Source organism: Pristiophorus japonicus, chromosome 8 (assembly GCF_044704955.1).
Source record: "Pristiophorus japonicus isolate sPriJap1 chromosome 8, sPriJap1.hap1, whole genome shotgun sequence".
Classification (NCBI taxonomy): Eukaryota; Metazoa; Chordata; class Chondrichthyes; family Pristiophoridae; genus Pristiophorus; species Pristiophorus japonicus.
This window is the reverse complement of record NC_091984.1, coordinates 173,957,969-173,975,564: the sequence shown is the minus strand read 5'-3', so window position 1 is coordinate 173,975,564 and position 17,596 is coordinate 173,957,969. Positions and strand designations below refer to the sequence as shown.

Here is a 17,596-nt window from a genome sequence, read left to right as displayed (position 1 = left end):
TACTGTTTTTTTTTTCCCACCCCAAGGTGGATGACCTCACATTTTCCGACATTGTATTCCATCTGCCAAACCTTAGCCCATTCGCTTAACCTATCTAAATCTCTGCAGCCTCTGTCCTCTACACAACCTGCTTTCCCACTAATCTTTGTGACATCTGCAAATTTTGTTACACTACACTCTGTCCCCTCTTCCAAGTCATCTATGTCTATTGTAAACAGTTGTGGTCCCAGCACTAATCCCTGTGGCACACCACTAACCACCGATTTCCAACCCGAAAAGGACCCATTTATCCCAACTCTCTGCTTCCTGTTCGCCAGCTAATTCTCTATCCATACTAATACATTTCCTCTGACTCTGTGTACCTTTATCTTCTGCAGTAACCTTTTGTGTGGCACCTTATTGAATGCCTTTTGGAAATCGAAATACACCACATCCATCGGTACACCTCTATCCACCATGCTCGTTATATCCTCAAAGAATTCCAGTAAATTAATTGAACATGATTTCCCCTTCCTGAATCCATGTTGCATCTGCTTGATTGCACTATTCCTATCTAGATATCCCACTATTTCTTCCTTAATGATAGCTTCAAGCATTTTCCCCACTACAGATGTTAAACAGGCCTAGTTACCTGCCTTTTGTCTGCCCCCTTTTTTAAAAAAAAAGTGTTACATTAGCTGCTTTCCAATCTGCTGGTACCTTCCAGAGTCCAGAGAATTTTGGTAGATTATAACGAATGCATCTGCTATAACTTCCGCCATCTCTTTTAATACCCTGGGATGCATTTCATCAGGACCAGGGGTCTTATCTACCTGGAGTCCCATTAGCCTGTCCAGCACTACCCCCTAGTGATGATTATCTCAAGGTCCTCCCTTCCCACATTCCCGTGACCAGCAATTTTTGGCATGGTTTGTGTGTCTTCCACTGTGAAGACCGAAGCAAAATAATTGTTTAAGGTCTCAGCCATTGCCACATTTCCCATTATTAAAACCCCCTTCTCATTCAGAGGGGATCTTTTACTAGGAGATCATTTATTATTCCTGTCTCATTACACAGGACCAGATCTATTGGCTGTTAAGCCTCAATAAATCTCAGACAATAAGTCAAACCAAAACCTGGACATCAATTGGGTAAAGACACCATTAAAATAAGTTGCAAGTTAGGAAACTTATGTTCCAATAACATTAACTGAATGCACCTGAACATTAGTCGTCTTCCTGAAAAAAAAGTCAGCTTTTATTGACAAAATACCAGAGTTTGAAGTCAGATTCCTCATACCTGTGGTGCTGGAATAGGAGATACATTTTTGGGCAATGGCAATCCTTGGAAGTGATCGCGAATATGTGGAGCATTTTGAGCATAACCTACAAAACAGAATGGAGTAAAATTGGAAGGACAATACATCTATTTCATTTAATATTGATAGCAGTTGCTGTTTAAAAGAATTCCTGCCCAAAAGTACCAGATTCACAAGACAGATTTATCTGGAACATTTGAGCTCTTTTGCTACCAATGTACTGAAAATAAAATTGCCTTCAGGATAGAAAATTTCCTACCCATTCAGCCCTTTTAGTTCACGTGTTCTTTTTGATTACCTCTATAATTAGTAAGCAGTTCTGCACAACCTCATCTGTCCTCAAACCTCAATATTCACTAGCTTGTTCCATGGAACACAGGTATTTGGTCAGTCTCAGCAACCACAGACAAGACACTCCTTTTGAAGTATATTCTGCAAAAACACTCGTGGGAATTTCTACTTCTATTTTCATCCAAGTTTGTACTTTTATCTAGTTATCCAGCGAATATAATGGCAATTGTGCTCACTGGAACCGAGTGAATGAGCACAGAAATTCAAGGAGTGGGAGGCCCTTTTAAATTGGTCATTTTACTCAACAGTATGTTTTACTCAATAGTAAACAGGAATTCTAGCAAGGGATTACAGACAAAATGTGTGTTACTATTTATTTGCTGAGATTAAGTTCAAATGAAACATTTCACCAAGATTTAGAATAGCACTGTATACTGAAGCATCATCAATGTTGGCCATGCAAGCCCTTCATTGAATTCTATTTAAATACCCAAGTGATTTGGTCAGTTATGCCTAAATGCAGTGCAACAGATATGTTACATTAATACCTCAGTTGATCAGTGGGAACATCAGAACCTGCGTCATTAGCTAAAAAGGCACATTCAAGTATTGACTACTGTTGAAATCCTAGATTGGGGATTTTGCACTCACCGATTGGCGACTTGACTCTGAAGAACTCCGATGGGGACGGCTGTCGGAACGTTGGGGAGGAATGGCCTCGCTGATTTAGTAAAGCTGACTCATGATGATTCTGACTGCCAAGCAGATCACCTAGAATATCTGGCGATGGAGGCCCCATTACACGGGGCGGTAGAATCTCCTGTACAAAAATGCAAAGTTTCATCCAAGCAGATACACCAAGTGGAACCTTTTAAACCAGGCCAAGAATGGGCCACAGGCAAGAGTGCAACGAGACATCCAGATCACGAGGTGGAAGGCAGGTGAGTTTGGAAGAGGTCACATTCTGAAATTCCCTGTGCTGCGACGGTGTTTGAGAAATGTATATTCAGAGCTTGGCTGGACTATTGCGGGCAATGGTGCTAGATTTTACTTCTAAATTGTATAATGCGTTCAGCATTCTGAATGCAAGTTAAAATCTCAGGACTTGGTGAAAGATGCCAACAAATACCCCAAGTTGCTTAGAGCAACTGCTGCCTCACTTTAAAAAAAAAATCCCCAAGAATACTACAGATCGAGCAACAGCAGTGGTGCCACTCACTTATATTTGGAATTATGTACAACACAATAGCCAGCAATTTCTAAAACCAAGTCTGAAGAAAAATAATCCCCATTTTGTACCTTACCTCCACCTCCAGTCAGACAGTTCAACAAGGAAAACCCAAAAGCATTAATGAGCTGAGGCTAGAGCAAGGGTTGCATTTTAATACTACTTGGATCAATTTCCCCATAGCTTTTACAAGGGTGTTTGAAAACATACAAAGACCTTCATTACCACCAACTACATTCTGGCCAGATTGCAATTGTGCTCATTCACAGCAACCTAGGTGGAACATGCAGACATCTTCAATTGGAAACTGGACCCTTGGCACGCTGCCTTTCCACCCCTGGTTTCAGTAATGCCTTGACTTAGCTGCAAGGGTCACATGCTACAACTCTAAGCCTGAACTCAGTTCCTGGTGCACAAAGATCCACAGCGCAGATTGACGTACTATAATGCACGACAACCAAAGGCCACAAGCTAATGGGGAGTGGAACAGAGGCACACTGGGTATGCACGGAGCAACACTGGACAGAATACAAAAAAGCCCACATGGTCAGTCTGTACAACAAAAAGAATGCGCAATGATCACAAGTTCAGTCAATTCTAATCCTGAATCTTCAATTTGAGCATTAAAGTGCTCAGACCAAACATAGGATACAACAGATGACATTGTGCATGAGAGCGCAAGTGCAAGATCAAGAGCGAGAGAGCTCAGTCAGCAGCCCTGAGGTTACATATAAACCCATGAACAATGGCAGAAGGTAGAGAGCACCCAATCAGTCCACCCCACACAACTGCAACACCCCTTGCACTGAAACATTCCACACCACCCCAACCGGAGCCATGTGATCTCCTGAGGCGCAAAAACCAGATTAAAAAACCCAGGCCAATTGGGGGGGAAAAAAAATGGGAAAATTCCAATGTGATGGCAAGGGAGTGGGAAGAGAAGACATACCTAGAGATGCTCTGGCTACTATTGGCTAGGCAAGAGTGATGATCAAGCAATTTAGTGTCAGCCTTAGCTCAGTGGGTAGCACTCACGCCTTGGAGTCAGAAGGTTGTAGGTTCAAGTCCCACTCGAGACTAGAGGATAAAATCTAGGCCGACACTCCAGTGCAGTACAGTCAGTGTCATCTTTGGATGAAACGTTAAACCTTCTCAGGTGAAGTAAAAGATCCCAGGACACTATTTCGAAGAAGAGCAGGGGAGTTATCCTCAGTACCCTGACCAATATTTATCCCTCAATCACTAAAAACAGGTTATCAGATCATATTGCTGTTGGTGGAAACTTGCTCACAAGTGACTAGTACTTAGAAACATAGAAAATAGGTGCAGGAGTAGACCATTTGGCCCTTCGAGCATGCACCATTCGATATCATGGCTGATCATGTGAATGTTTAAAAATGTAGAGACATTGAAGTTGAGAATGTGGGAATTGTATAGGGACAGTATAAGCTAACAAAGAATTCATGGAGGAATAGCCATGACATCTCAGACTCGAGACTGCGAAATGTTACAACACTAACACATATTGAAACAAAACCCACAGCTTGCAGAAAAACCTCAAGGTCTTATTAAATCATGTTATTAACCTGAAACATTAACAGAAGGTCTTTGTTTAAAATCAGACCATACTTAGGTCAGCTTATGAGTGGACAAAGGGAAAGAGGGATCAAAAGGGATAGGCTGGACTAGGATGTCACTCTAGCCCTATCTTGTTATCTTTTGCCGAAAGTGTATAACCGTCGTGTCTTTACAATGTAACGTCACTTTTTCCGTAGGAAGTGGGTGCATTCTATCAGAGTGCATTCCTTCTGTGATAAGGTCCCCGATCGGGATTTGCTTTTTAAATAAAAGCTTGCTTTGTTTAAAGTACAAACGGTATTCGTTTCAGTAATTTTGCTGAACCAGATTGAGGTAAAAGAATCCAGAAATCAACAATCATTCACCTCAGTACCCCTTTCCTGCTTTCTCTCCATACCCCTTGATCTCTTTAGCCGTAAGGGCCATATCTAACTCCCTCTTGAATATATCCAATGAACTGGCATCAACGACTCTGCAGCAGGGAATTCCACAGGTTAACAACTGAGCGAAGAAGTTTCTCCTCATCTCAGTCCTGAATGGCCTACCCCTTATCCCAAGACTGTCTCCGGGGTTCTGGACTTCCCCAACATCAGGAACATTCGTCCCGCATCCAACATGTCCCGTCCGAATCTTAAATGTTTCTATGAGATCCCCTCTCATCCTTCTAAACTCCAGTGTATAAAGGCCCAGTTGATCCAGTCTCTCCTCATATGTCAGTCCAGCCATCCTTGGAATCAGTCTGGTGAACCTTCGCTGCACTCCCTCAATAGCAAGAACATCCTTCCTCAGATTAGACCACCAAAACTGAACACAATATTCCAGGTGAGGCCCTGAACAATTGCAGTAAGACCTCCCTGCTCCGATACTCAAATCCTCAAACTATGAAGGCCAACATGCCATTTGCCTTCACCACCTGCTGTACCTGCATGCCAACTTTCAATGATTGATGAACCATGACACCCAGGTCTCATTGCACCTCCCCTTTTCCTAATCTGCCACCATTCAGATAATATTCTGCCTGTGTGGTTTTGTCACTAAAGTGGATAACCTTTCATTTATCCACATTATACAGCATCTGCCATGCATTTGCCCACTCACCTAACCTGCCCAAATCACCCTGCAGCCTCTTAGCATCCTCCTCACAGCTCACACCGCCACCCAGTTTAGTGTCATCTGCAAACTTGGAGATATTACACTCAATTCCTTCATCCAAATCATTGATGTATATTGTAAAGAGCTGGGGTCCCAGCACTGAGCCCTGCGGCACTCCACGAGTCACTGCCTCCCATTCTGAAAAGGACCAGTTTATCCCGACTGACTGCTTCCCATCTGCCAACCAATTTTCTATCCACGTCAGTACATTACCCCCAATACCATATGCTTGGATTTTGCACACCAATCTCTTGTGGGACCTTGTTAAAGGCCTTTTGAAAGTCCAAATACACCACATCCACTGGTTCTCCCTTGTCCACTCTTCTACTTACATCTTCAAAAAGATTTAAGATTTGTCATGCATGATTTCCCTTGCACAAATCCATGCTGACTTGGACCGATCCTGTCGCTGCTATTTCATCCTTAATTGATTCCAACATTTTCCCCACTACTGATGTCAGACTAATTAGTCTATAATTACCAGTTTTCTCTCCCTCCTTTTTAAAAAAAAAAAGTGTTACATTTACTACCCTCCAGTCCATAGGAACTGATCCGGAGTCGATAAGACTGTTGGAAAATGATCACCAATGCATCCACTATTTCTAGGGCCACCTCCTTAAGTAATCTGGGAAGCAGACAATCAGGCCCTGGGGATTTATCGGCCTTCAATCCCATCAATTTCTCCAACACAATTTCCCGCCTAATAAGGGTATCCTTCAATTCCTCCTTCTCACTAGACCCTCGGTCCCCTAGTACATACGGAAGGTCATTTGTGTCTTCCTTTGTGAAGACAGAACTGAAGTATTTGTTCAATTGGTCTGCCATTTTGTTGTTCCCCATTATTAATTCACCTGAGTCCGACTGCAAGGAACCTATGTTTGTCTTCACTAATCTCTCTTCACATATCTATAGAAGCTTTTATGTTCCCGGCAAGCTTCCTCTCGTACTCTATTTTCCCCCTCCTAATTAAACCCTTTGTCCTCCTCTGCTGAATTCTAAATTTCTCTGTCATCAGGTTTGCTGCTTTTTCTGGCCAATTTATATACCTCTTCCTTAGATCTAACACTATCTTCCCCGTTTTATTTTTACTCCAGATAGGAATGTACAGTTGTTGAAGTTCATCCATGTGATCTATAAATGTTTGCCATTGCCTATCCACCGTCAACCCTTAAAGTATCATTTGCCAGTTTATTCTAGCCAATTCACGCCTCATGCTGTCGAAGTTAGCTTTTCTTAAGCTTAGGACCCTAGTTTCTGAATTAACTGTCACTCCATTTTAATAAAGAATTCTACCATATGATGGTCACTCTTCCCCAAGGGGCCTCATTCGCTGTAAAACAGAGATGTCTGGTGGTCAGGTAAGGCACTATATAAATGCAAGTTTTAAGGGCAATCATGTCCAGCTCTACAACTGAAATGTTGTAAGAGGATGATGTGGTTGATCTCCAACTGCTTTGAAGTCAGGGCAGGGAGAATGCACTATGGTTAGAGAATGTTGTTCACAATGGAAACCCAACCTGGAGATTCAACCACCAGAGTTGGGGGCACAGGAGCGAGGAAATAAAAATAGGGTACAACCTGGTATGAAACGAACACGTTTAAAGGACTGAGGAAAGGAAGGTTGGTAATTGGGAATTCGTTTATGGACAGCAGGGTGAAAGTGTGATTGCACTTTTCAAAAGGGATGGGGAGTATGCACGAGGAATAGGAACCATTTACAATGCCAGCTAGCAAGAGGTCAGAAAAGGTTGGATACAAGCAGTTTTGTGGGAATGAGGTGGGTCTTATGGACAATATGACCCGAGAAGACAAGGGGGTGAGTGGGGGAAGAAATGGAAGAACAAGGATTTAGGACCAGGAGCAGAGGCTGCTAAACAGATGGCAACCATCTTGGGTAGGCAAATCCATGATCGGCTTATTTGAGGTGCAGGGAGAGGGGACAGTGAGCTTAAGGAGGCAAATAGTAGTAGTAGTAGAACAAGTAGTGGACTTCATCTTTGCTCCCTAGGATGATTCCAGAGAAGTGCGTGATTTTGGCAGATGGGAGGCCCAGTAAAACTATAGTTTCAGGTAGATCACATGACAAATAGTTAAGCCAGATATACAACCCTCAAGACTGGAGTGAAAATTTTACTCGGAACCAGAGCATTAAAAAGGGAGGTGCAAGAATGTTTGAAAATGAGCAGAATTGAGGGCCAAATGCCAGGCAATTGACAGTTGGAGTTTGTAAATACATTGTAAGCCTTGGTGAGACCACACCTTGGAGTAGTGTGCACAGTTTTGGTCTCCTTATCCAAGGAAGGATATACTTGCCTTGGAGGTGGTACAAGAGGTTCACGAGATTGATGAGGGGGCTGTCTTGCGAGAGTGTAGAATGGGCCTTTACTCACTAGTTTAAAAGAATGAGGTGTAATCACATTGAAATCATACAAGATTCTGAAGGGGATTGACAGGGTAGATGCCGAGAGGTTGTTTCCCCTGGCTGGAGTGTCTAGAACTAGGGGGCACAGTCTCAGGATAAGGGGAAGGCCATTTAAGACAACTGAGGAGGAATTTCTTCACTCGGTTGTGAATCTTTGGAATTCTCTGCCCCAGAGGGCTGTGGTTGCAGAGTCTGAATATATTCAAGCCGAGATAGATTTTGACTATAGGGGAATCCAGAGATATGGAGACCGGGCTAGAAAGCGGAGTTGCGGTCGATGATCAGCCATGTTCTTATGCGCAGAGGCTAAACTCCAGGACATAGTTGACGTATTTACTAAGACGTACGAAAGCATGGGTCTTACGCTAACCAGCCGTAAGACAAACGTCCTCCACCAGCCTGTCCTCACACACACACACCCCAACCCACCCACCCCCCCAAAGTCATCAAGATCCATGGTGCGGCCCTGGACACAGTGGACCACTTCCCATATCTGGGAAGCCTCCCAACAAGAGCAGGCATCGACGACAAGATCGAACACCACCTCCAGTGCAACCTTCGGCCGCCTGAGGAAAAAAGTTTTTGAAGACCAGGTCCTCAAAACTGCCACCAAGCTCATGGTCTACAGGGCTGTAGTAATACCCACCCCTGCTCTAAGTCTGAGAGACATGGACCATGTACAGCAGACACCTCAAGTTGCTGGAGAAATACCACCAACGATGTCTCAAGATCCTTCAAATCCCCTGGGAAGACAGACGCACCAACGTTAGCATCCTCATTCAGGCTAACATCCCCAGCATTGAAGCACTGACCACACAATCAGCTCCGTTGGGCAGGCCACAGTTCACATGCCAGACTCGAGACTCCCAAAGCAAGTGGTCTACTCCGAGTTCCTTCACGGCAAACAAGCCAAAAGGTGGGCAGCGGAAACGCTAAAAGGACACCCTCAAAGCCTCCCTGATAAAGTGCAACATCCCCACTGACACCTGGGAGTCCCTGGCCAAAGACTGCCCTAAGTGGAAGAAGTGCATCAGAGAGGGCGCTGAGCACCTCGTGTCATCGCCGAGAGCATGCAGAAATCAAGCGCAGGCAGTGGAAAGGGCATGCGACAAACCAGTCCGACCCACCCCTTCCCTCAATGTCAATCTGTCCCACCTATGACAGGGTCTGTGGCTCTCGTGTTAGACTGTTCAGCCAAAGAACTCACTTCAGGAGTGGAAGCAAGTCTTCCCTAGATTCCGAGGGAGTTCCCATGATGATTGAATGGTGGAGCAGGCTTGATGGGCCATAGGGCCTGCCCCTATTTCTTGTGTGCTTATGAAACAAGTGGGGAGGGAGGACAGGAGAAAAAGCACGTAGGAAATAAATGCAAGAACGTTCTCCCTCTAGCTTGGAAGCTGTGATGGTAGCGAGGGATACAAGGAAATGGTATCAATTTGAGACTATAGAAGTCGAGGGCACAGGAGACAGCAGGCAGAATATGCAGGAATTTATATGGAGGGTTATGGGTCAACAGATGGACAATGAGTTTAGAAGAGAGAAGGCAAGGTGGGACAAGATGGAGACTGACATCAAGGTCAATGAGTCAGTGTAGTGGTTGAGAAAGGAGATCTTGATTAAAACCTAGGACAGGGGACAAGATTTTAATGCAAAGGATGGAACAGGGCAAAGTCCTCAAAAGAAGGAAGGTGGTACCAGGAGTCCATTGAGGTAGAGATAAGTTGGCAATGCTAATGTAGTAGGGAGGAAAGTATAGCCAGGAGAAAGAAGGTAAACTGCTTCCATAATAAGTTTGTCAAAGCTACAAAGTCAACACAACCATCCACAGCAAGGTTGTGGAGAGCAAGACATTTGGGAGGAGATTGCAGAGGGTTGAACCACTGGCAGAGACCAAGAGGACATTATTGGACGAGGCAGGAAGGAAGTTAGAGTCTGCTCAGAGGGTGTGAAGGATAGGTTGCTGCTTATAAGGAGGTAATAAAGGGTGCCCTGATAGGCCCTTTAGAGAATGCCAAGAGGCAGTCAACTGTAGAGAAAGGGATGGATCCAAGAGCAGTTCAAGGGGAAAGGCCATAGGTTGTACAGTGGAAGCAGAGGGCTGAGGGAGGAGCAAAGGACCATGAACCAGCTGAGCTTGATCCTGAGTCCGAGGTGCAAGGGCCTGTATTTTAATGCGCACCAGTGGATCTAGACGTCCAAAGTGAGAATGTAACCAGAGAGCAGTGAAGTTGAGTGAAGGGTCAAGGGAAGAGTCACGGTATCAGTGGATGATGGAGTTGGTGAGGAACAGCTGTAGGGTAATGAGGAGCAGCAGAAGCTCGCAGACAAGCAGCAATCATGCAGCAGCTAGGTGAAGTCATTGAACATTAGAAAGTCAACTTGAACAGTCTCCAAAACAGAATTCCAGAAAGATCACATATCTGACTTAAGTCAAAAGCTTCACAGCTGCTCTCACCATTGCAAGAGCTACTGGCTTGCAACTATCCTGACATTTCAAAAAATACCTTCTCTTCTGAACCACAACCTAATCAAAGCCAGCTTTAATAGATAAATTATCACTTCAGCCCTTTAAAGCGCCATGTATACACACACAGGAAGCCATTATTAAATGGTTTCCATATTATTTTGCTTTCCACCCAGTGAGCTGAGCTTGCATTTCCTGTTGCAATATTCAAACAGTTTAAGAAAAAGGACATTAATGAAAACATGGTCAATATCAGTAGACATTATAGCTGTTCAAATATTGCATAACCAAAAAGGAACAATGGTACCAGTAACAAGTTCAATGTTAAATGTGCTGATAGGTTGCCAGGTTAGGGAGTCAGACCTACAGTTAAAGTTTAAGAGATGACTTGGCCTAGTGTGGGAGGGTTTATATTTCATATCCACAATTCTCAAACCATGAGGCTCTGCTCAATTTTTCAATGAGATGTTAGCCTATTATGCCCATCACTACATATGAACTATGAAATAGTCAAACCACTACAAAAACAAAGATCAAGTCAAGTCAGAGACTTGGATCTACAGTCAAGCTTCTACTTACAGGAGGTTTTGGTTGTGAAGGCAGAGTCCCACTTGCCTTCATACTGCTAACCAGTTTATTGAAAGCAGTCATGTCCGTGTCTCTCCTTTGTACCGGTTTGGGGCCAGATGATGCAGTCAAAGTGTGTTCCAGATGCTCCACCATGAATGGGGTGGCAAGCTTCCTTTCTGGTTCCACTTTGAGACCTTGTAGCCCTGCCTCCACCTCCTCTACAGACAATACCACTCCTGTTTGTGCTGTAAAGCAGAAGACGACAATTATAAAACAGACAACCGGTTGACAGTTTTAGCAGTTTAAGCAATCGTTTAGAAAGTGGACACCTCAGTTCATGCTACAATGGAAACATGCAATTTTGCCTTCAGTTGGCACATTCAAACTAATGAAAATATGTATATTTAACTATGCATTTTATCAATACAATGATCACAAGGGTTGACTAAACTGTAGGCCATGCTGTCCTTGGATACAAGGAGCTTTTGACTGAGTCACAACCAACTTTAGGTGGACACTGTTATCCTAATAGTGACTAGAAGCTTAGAATTTTCTTGTTTTACATAAAACACCATAGCAACAATATCTGCCATAAAGGGCTACAATAACTACCTGCACAAACAGACCCAGTGTCTTTGCACGGTCACAAACTTCCCAGAAAATGTGTTGCCTTGACAAACGAGTCAAAATATCACAACACAACTCAACAGGGGTACCAAGAGATTTTTCACAGATACCATCTTTTAGGAAAGCAACTGACATAACTCCCAGCTCAAAATGGGAGTATTTTTGAAATGTGGGGTTGTCAACTCATTCAAAATGGTTTATGAAGAGCCACTGGGTCAGTTTACAAAACTGCATTAATGCAACTTAATTCAATCGTTAAGATTGTCACAGCTAAGAATAAAGTACAAAAATAGACACGTACAACTCTCCTTCAGTTTCTCCTTGTTGGCAGTGAGACTGGACAGCAGTGGCTTCACATCCACATTTGCTTTGCGCAGTATCTCTAGAATATCAACCTTTTTATTAACCTCCTTATTATCTTCTCTCGATTGAATGGGAGCAAAGTAGTTCCCGAGCTGTGCAACAGGTGTTGGGATCCTCTGCTCCAGACCTGGCCAAAGCAAGAAGAATGCTTAGGGTTTTTTCAAAGGACAAAAGGTTTACCTAGTCAGACACTAAATCAAAAAACTCAAATGCAGGACATTCAACAATACAAATTGCACATCGTGTACCTATTACAACTCAAGCTATTGCATGGTCAGATGGATTTGGGCAGGTATCCAAACAGGAGTTGAGGATTCTCAATATTTATACATCAGCACTGTCCCAGTTTTGGCAAGAGTGCTCCAAATGTATGTGGTGGTAGGGTGCAAACTTCTTGGCTCTGGGAGCAGAGTTACCCAGAGAAGCAAGTTCTAGCACCTCAGGAGGCAGCAGCATTGGGTGGCAAGTGCTCACTTTTTCCCTGGCTACAATCAGTATTCCTAACTGAAGAGCAATGCAGCATTTCTACCCTGATCTATACTACTCTTCCCCAAGCATTGCAACTGTCAAACTATAGCACAGTCATCTGATGCCAGTGATGAGAAACACATCTCACAATGTACCAGTGAATTTTGCAGTATCAGAAGTTCTGTCATATCAAGTCCTGAACCTAGCTGTAATGAGCAGAAAGGCCACCAGTGACTACACTTTAAGTATTTCATTGGAAGTAAAGCACTTTGGGATGTCAGAAGTTGTGAAAGACACTATAAATTAAGTATTTGATTACTCAAATGGGACACTGTAGCAGTGTCCTTAAAATTTCCAGGCCCTTTGATTTTCTGGAATGCACCTCATAGATTTCAAAAACCTGTATTTATAGTGCCTTTCAAAATCTCAGTATGTCAAAGGACTTCACAGCCTAAGCAAATATGGCTGGCAACTTAAGATCTCAAAAAGGTGAGTGGCCAGATAACCTGATGGTTATTAAGGAAAGAAAGTTGACGGACTCCTGTTCCTCCTCAAATAGTACCACGGGATCTTATGTCCACAAGTACATGCCCTCAGTTGAAAGGTCTCCTCCCCGCAAAAAAGCACCCATCGTCAATGCAGCATTCCTTCAAAATCACATTGGAATTATCAGCAGAGATTGGAACACAAACCCAAAACCCTCTGCTTGAACTTCCAATGCTTATATGGGAACCGGTTTTAACTGCTGGTGGAGGAAGGTCCATGCAGACTAAAGACAGACAACTCTTTTGCATGACAGGTTTAATGTTCACCCATCAGCTATTGACCTATCAGCACCAACAGGGTGGCCCAAATGTTAGGTGAAAATTTGCTTGCCAATAAATGGATCCCTACACTTAGTGGTAGATCAGGAGTATCCAGGTGTGGTAGCAATATAGGTTACAATACAAACCCTTTACCCATTATAGTTACTTTAAACCTGGAGTTTACAATTTTGACTGGAGCCAAATTTCACATGCTTCTTCGGCCAAGCTTTACTGGAAAGATTAGCAACAGGCCAAGAACAATTCTGCAGTATTAGTCCTTTGAGAGTTGGAGCCCTTTCCTCCAAAGAACTTTTGTTGCTGATCTACTCAGGTAGCTGACTCATTTTACACTTGGGATTTGAAAAACAAATGTTTGCTTTTGCTTCATGCAACAGGCTAGATGGCGCAACATTTGAAAAATGTGTTAAATTCAAACTTTCCCAATGCATACAAATACATAGAATACACAGCACAAAAGCAGATCATTCGGCCCAACTGGTCCTGTTCTTCTGTGCGATCATTTGTAAGATTCCATGATAGCATTTATGCTCCACACAAGCATCTGCCCCTCTTCTAACCCTAAAGCATAACCTACTCATTTCTCTTTCATATGCTTACCTTGCTTCCCTTTAAATGCATCTATGGTATTTGTCTCAGCTACTCCTTGTGGTAGCAATTTCACATTCTAACCACTCGCTGGGTAAAGAAGTTCCTCCCAAATTCCCTATTGGATTAATTAGTGACTATCCTATGTTTATGGCCCTTCATTTTGGTCTCCCCACAAGTGAGAACATCTCTCTACATCAGAGATTTAGTACTGCAGCTACCAAAAATGCTAGTGTTAAAGGATCAAGCTCAAGTAAGTACAGAATGGTGACAAAGTTCAGGGATAGGTGAGTAAACTCCATTAGACAAGTCCAATGTTACCTGCAGCATCTATACCCAGCCTTGGTTGGTGACATTTTGTACCAGTCACCTTTGAAACAGATTACAAGTTCTAGCCAGAACCAGTGATGAGAATAAACCAAATATTTTAGCATTCAACTGGTGCGCTAATGCTGTTCATTCTGAAAGCAGAAGTGAGCAAGTCTCCCTTACAACACAGCAGAGCAATCCAGGTGAAAACTCAATGTGGCTATCCATTGTTTAATTGGTAACATACATTCCATGAGCAGTGAGTTTGAGAATTTTAAATGGTCTGGTGGAGGAGAAATGTGTTTTTTTTGAGGCAGAATTGAAACAAGGGCAATTTGTTTCTCCATAGTAACTTAAGAGACTCACTTGTAACAATCTTGTCCTTTAAAACTGGAAAGGATTATAGAGAACCCTCAAAAGCTTGGAAAGTGTCCATGCAAAGTCTGTAACAAACATCATGTAATGTTTTGTGGTTCACTGTTGAACCAAAGTTTAAATGTGGATTTGGCAAGGGCCAGCATAATGGACAGAAGAGTTTTAATTGATATGTATTAAACTAGGATGTGTCTGGAAAGCAACAATCCTCCACATTTCAGTCCAGATCATCCTTTGAAAATTTAAAACCAAGGCAGATCCAGTGCAAGAGGTAAATGAGAAATGACAATGTTAAAATCTGATTTACTGTATTTTGCATAAAATGAGGGTTTCCATGTGCAGTTATGGCATTGGTCAGACCTACTAGATGAATGAGCACCACAATGACCATGAAACATTCCAACATAAATCACATAGCATCTCAAGCTTGAAAGGAACAGAAACAAGCCCAAGTCCCAAATAAACACGACCATTGTTTTTTTTTTTAAATTAGTTCATGGGATGTGGGAGTTACTGGCAAGACCAGCATTTTTTGCCCATCCCTAATTAATAGGAGCAGGAGTTGGCCATTTGGCTCTTCGAGCCTGCTCCACTATTCAATACGATCATAGCTGATCTGATCTTTGGCTCAGCTCCACTTCCCTGCCCGCTCCCCATAACCCTTCACAAATCTGTATCTCCACCTTAAATATAATCAATGACCCAGTCTCCACAGCTCTTGGACAGGGAATTCCAAAGATTTACAACCGTCAGAAGAAATTCCTCCTCATCTCAGTTCTAAATAGGCGATCCCTTATTCTGAAACTATGCCCCATAGTTCCAGATTCGTCCACAAGTGGAAACATCCTCTCCATCAACCCCTTCAAGCCCCCCTCCCTCAGTATAGTTTCAATAGAAACATAGAAACATAGAAAATAGGTGCAGGAGCAGGCCATTCAGCCCTTCTAGCCTGCACCGCCATTCAATGAGTTCATGGTTGAACATGAAACTTCAGTACCCCATTCCTGCTTTCTCGCCATAACCCTTGATCCCGAGTAGTAAGGACTTCATCTAACTCCCTTTTGAATATATTTAGTGAATTGGCCTCAACTACTCTGTGGTAGAGAATTCCACAGGTTCAGCACTCTGGGTGAAGAAGTTTCTCCTCATCTCGGTCCTAAATGGCTTACCCCTTATCCTCAGACTGTGACCCCTGGCTCTGGACTTCCCCAACATTGGGAACATTCTTCCTGCATCTAACCTGTCTAAACCCATCAGAATTTTAAACATTTCTATGAGGTCCCCTCTCATTCTTCTGAACTCCAGTGAATACAAGCCCAGTTGATCCAGTCTTTCTTGATAGGTCAGTCCCGCCATCCCGGGAATCAGTCTGGTGAATCTTCGCTGCACTCCCTCAATAGCAAGAATGTCCTTCCTCAAGTTAGGAGACCAAAACTGTACACAATACTCCAGGTGTGGCCTCACCAAGGCCCTGTACAACTGTAGCAACACCTCCCTGCCCCTGTATTCAAATCCCCTCGCTATGAAGGCCAACATGCCATTTGCTTTCTTAACCACCTGCTGTACCTGCATGCTAACCTTCAATGACTGATGTACCATGACACCCAGGTCTCGTTGCACCTTCCCTTTTCCTAATCTGTCACCATTCAGATAATAGTCTGTGTCTCTGTTTTTACACCAACGTGGATAACCTCACATTTATCCACATTATACTTCATCTGCCATGCATTTGCCCACTCACCTAACCTATCCAAGTCACTCTGCAGCCTAATAGCATCCTCCTCGCAGCTCACACTGCCACCCAACTTAGTGTCATCCGCAAATTTGGAGATACTGCATTTAATCCCCTCGTCTAAATCATTAATGTACAATGTAAACAGCTGGGACTTGTCCACCTCTAGTCCCATTAATTGCCCTAGAGAAGATCACACTTCATTCTTCTGAATTCCAGTGAGTAGAGGCCCAACCTACTCAACCTTTCCTCATAAGTCAACCCCTCATCTCCAAAATCAACCGTGAACTTTCTCTGAACTGCCTTCAATGCAAGTACATCTCCGCAGGTTGGGGCTATAAAAAGAGCTGGAGCATGCCACTGCAGCTTCCAGCGTGAGCCAACACCAATGTGCTTAGAGATGGGTGACATCATCAGGACCCAGGTCGCCATTTGAAGCGTGGGCAGGGCCCCTAGTACAGCAGAGGTCGTGGCAGACTTGCGAGTGATCGGGGCAGAGGAGTGATGAGGAATTGTGGTTGAGATTTGGTGGGTGATTGTGATGGCGGTTCGGCGAATGTTTGGTGCGGAGGAGCAGTGAGGGATTGTGGCAGAGGTGCAGTGAATGAGGGTACGGGGCCCAAAAGAGCCGAGGGCCCAGGAGCAGCACGGACCAGCCCACACATACGTGCACGCACTAGATTCATGCAGCAGAGCAGGTCTCCAGTCGTTCTGGTCAACCCTGACCACTGGATAAAGGCCTATTTTGGTCAAGCCCGTGTGGTGGCTGGTGCACAACGGTCACCACACATTTTTTTTTAAATCCATGCACAGGCATCTTCCACCCCCTCAATTGGAGCTCAGGACAGGGACATCAGGTCCTTTATTGAAACATCTGTGAACTCGTGTGGAAGCATGTCATCCTCATTCGAGGGACTACCTACGACGATGATCCCTCCTTAAATACAGAGTCCAAAACTGTACGCAGTACTCTAGGTGCTGTATCACCAATACCCTTTACTGTTGTAGCAGGACCTCTGCTTTTATACTCCATTCCCCTTGCAATAAAGGCTAACATTCCATTTGCCTTCCTGATGCACAAGGACCCCCAGGTCGCTCTGTACTAAAGCATTGTAATGTCTCCATTTAAATAATTTGCTTTATTTTTCCTGCCAAAGTGGTTAACTCACACTTTCCCACATTATACTCCATCTGCCAAATGTTTGCCCACTCACTTAGCCTGTCTATATCCCTTTGCAGATTCTTTGCGTGCTCCTCAACTTGCTTTCCCACCTCTCTGCATCAGCAAATTTGGCTACATTACACTCG

The 17,596-nt window shown here is 43.7% G+C and overlaps 1 protein-coding gene across 5 annotated transcripts in view; it reads right to left on the bottom strand.

Moving 5' to 3' along the window:
• The window catches only part of eif4enif1 (eukaryotic translation initiation factor 4E nuclear import factor 1), a 64,634-nt gene that overhangs the window by 15,071 nt on the left and 31,967 nt on the right, over positions 1-17,596 (bottom strand). For all 5 annotated transcript variants that reach the window (XM_070887565.1, XM_070887564.1, XM_070887567.1 and 2 more), the window contains 4 exons: positions 11,931-12,119; positions 11,012-11,247; positions 2,240-2,408; positions 1,279-1,364 (listed from right to left, as the gene is read on the bottom strand). In XM_070887565.1, coding sequence (XP_070743666.1) covers positions 1,279-1,364; positions 2,240-2,408; positions 11,012-11,247; positions 11,931-12,119 — 680 coding nt within the window. The remainder of the gene's footprint in view (positions 1-1,278; positions 1,365-2,239; positions 2,409-11,011; positions 11,248-11,930; positions 12,120-17,596) is intronic.